The sequence below is a fragment of the Capsicum annuum genome, unplaced genomic scaffold (genome assembly GCF_002878395.1).
Source record: "Capsicum annuum cultivar UCD-10X-F1 unplaced genomic scaffold, UCD10Xv1.1 ctg46437, whole genome shotgun sequence".
Taxonomy (NCBI): Eukaryota; Viridiplantae; Streptophyta; class Magnoliopsida; order Solanales; family Solanaceae; genus Capsicum; species Capsicum annuum.
In genome coordinates, this window is record NW_025854008.1 from 1 (window position 1) to 2,664 (window position 2,664).

Consider the following 2,664-nt stretch of genomic DNA (forward strand, 5'->3'; position numbering starts at 1 on the left):
TTTTGAGTTAAATAAGTCTTCCCTAATTAATCAGAGGATACAAGAATCAACAAAATTATTAATACAAATATTAGCAAGTTAAATCATAGGTTTACATAATAACTAAAATCACTAAGTAGGATTCTAAGAAAAAAAGAGAAAACTAAATATGAAATTTTTTTGAATCTTTTGGATTGCTATAAATTTAGAATATTTATAGGTAAGTCTTAGCCTCTTAAGTACGCCTACTGATAGCTGCCAAAGTAAGCCTTCTCAAGTATATCTCTTGATGGTTTCCAAAGAAAGCCTTTAAGTTGCTTCTAAAATACATTTAAAGACATGACTTTTTTCAATACACTTCATGATACAATAATAATCAAGGAAGACAAAAAAATAACACCAAAACAACCCACAAGTTCAAAGAACCAAGGACCTCTTTGATGACCACTCTCGAATTCAAGAACAAGAACAAGATGGAAGAGTTTACAAGGTGTTTAAAACCGAAAACAGCCAGCCACCAAACTATATTAACAACAATAAAAGGAACAACAATAACAACAACAATCCACACGGCTTCACTACTACAATACAAACTACAAAGTTAAAACAAGATAAAAATAGAAAGATAGACAAATGGATGTATAATCTGAAGAACCCAAAAGCCTATTCCACTCTTGGACCCTTAATACTACACACTACAAATATCTATCTCTTATAATGACACAAGAGAGAAGTCCACCACTCAAGCATCAACGTATCAAGCAAAACGCAACACACAAATGATCGATTCCACACTTGTGCAATCCCCTAATTTCGCTTTTGGAATCCCTCTCTCTAAGAGAAATGTTCTTTCAATATATTTAAACAACGAAAGAAATAAATCCTACAATGTTCTATTTATACTACTTTACAATAATAGACAAAATGACAAAAGTGCCTTTTAGTGACTAGTCTTAAAAAATACTCAAAAGTGTCATGATAATGATCATACTTGTATCACTTCAAATGTAAATTATTTAGAAATAACTAAATAATTTTCCTAAAAAAATTAGGTATAATAGTAATGTTGAATTTTGTAGCCCCAAAAATGTGTTCATAATGGGAGGTGGTGAAGGGTCTGCAGCAAGGGAAGTTCTTAGGCACAAATCTATGGAGAAAATTGTCATGTGTGACATTGATCAGGTATATTATTATTACTTAGAAAAAATAAATTGAGTTATCGGAAATTCCAGACTCATACTTTATCTTCTTTGTTCTTTCGTGTTGAAAGGTAAAAAAAAGTAGTTAAAGAAGCAATGTTGCTACTAATAAACCTTTAATAAGACTATTGTTTTGTCTCTAGTAGATTAATATATACTTATTTTAATTTGTTACAGGAGGTGGTTGATTTCTGTAAAAAGCATCTAACAGCAAACCATGAGGCTTTTCGTAACAAGAAGCTTAACTTGGTCATTAACGATGCCAAGTATGGATTATTTGTATCTTGCTTCCTCTTCTTTTCAATTCTCAATAGTAAAATGTGTTCCCCGATAAGTCGATGGGGGACAAATCGATGTATGTCCAAACGATCTTTTCAATTATATACATAATATGAGCTAAAGGTGTGTTCAGTATTTCTCATGTTCATCCATTAAATTTTTTAAAAAATATTTTCTTTATAAAACAAGCTCTTTAAAAATAAGAAAGTTAATTTTCTTAATAAAATTAGAAAAAATTAGTGGCATTGTCTCCTCTAAGTTTCACAATCACCCACCCCTCACTCACCCTCAACCCATCTCCACCCCACCCCACCCCTTAGCCTATCCCACCCCCACCCCATCAAAACACCCTTGACCCTACCTCTATTCGATGGGCTTGGAATGATTATACAATTCACATATGTAAACGAAACGAGAATTTTTTTTTCGGCTCAATATGCTTGTATAATCTTAAGAAAAGGAAAAAAAAAATCAACAACACTGCTCCCAACTTTCCTCATTTGTTCTTCTCTACATCATATCTTGGCTTCGGTAATTGAAGACCAAAAAAGAATCAGACAAATTCTTATTGTTTTGTGTTACATGTGTATAAATTATTTTAGAATAATATTTTATTATTTGTGTACCGAACACATAAAAAAAAGCAACTTATTTTCTTACAAAATTCATTCCATGAAAAATATTTTTCTCCGTACCAAACACCCCAATATGGTGCATAGAAATTCAATGGTCCAATTATGCCACCGTAGAAAGCCCATAATTCAGATTCATGAGATAATTAAAGTCATGTTAGGCTTAATTATATTGGGCTAAGACTTATGTGAGCATAAATCATTTTAAGTCTTGGTTTAGCCCTAACACCTTTAATTTGCGGGTGACCATGGGGTGGAGGTACATGATTTAATTAGTGATCCATGTTGGGTTTACATATCCTATGTTGTTGACTTACTGATTTGATTTTGTATGAATGAAGAGCTGAGCTAGAACAGAGGCAAGAAAAGTTTGATATTATTATAGGGGATTTAGCTGATCCAGTTGAAGGAGGACCTTGTTACCAACTCTACACTCAATCTTTCTATGAAAATATCGTTAAACCTAAGCTTGATGACACTGGCATCTTTGTTACTCAGGTTAACTCTCATTCTTTGTTATTGTCATTATAACATCACTTCTATAGTATATCGACTATATGAACTGAGTCAAAAAT

At 32.2% G+C, this 2,664-nt stretch overlaps 1 protein-coding gene across 1 annotated transcript; it reads left to right on the top strand.

The window, feature by feature from the left end:
* The first annotated feature begins 76 nt into the window (after positions 1–76).
* LOC107857586 (thermospermine synthase ACAULIS5) lies at positions 77–2,658 on the top strand. Its single transcript, XM_047403671.1, has 3 exons — positions 77–1,161; positions 1,356–1,444; positions 2,431–2,658. Exons 1-3 carry the CDS (start codon positions 1,078–1,080, stop codon positions 2,618–2,620), a joined length of 363 nt encoding a protein of 120 aa, XP_047259627.1. The 5' UTR covers positions 77–1,077; the 3' UTR covers positions 2,621–2,658.
* The last annotated feature ends 6 nt before the right edge of the window (positions 2,659–2,664 follow it).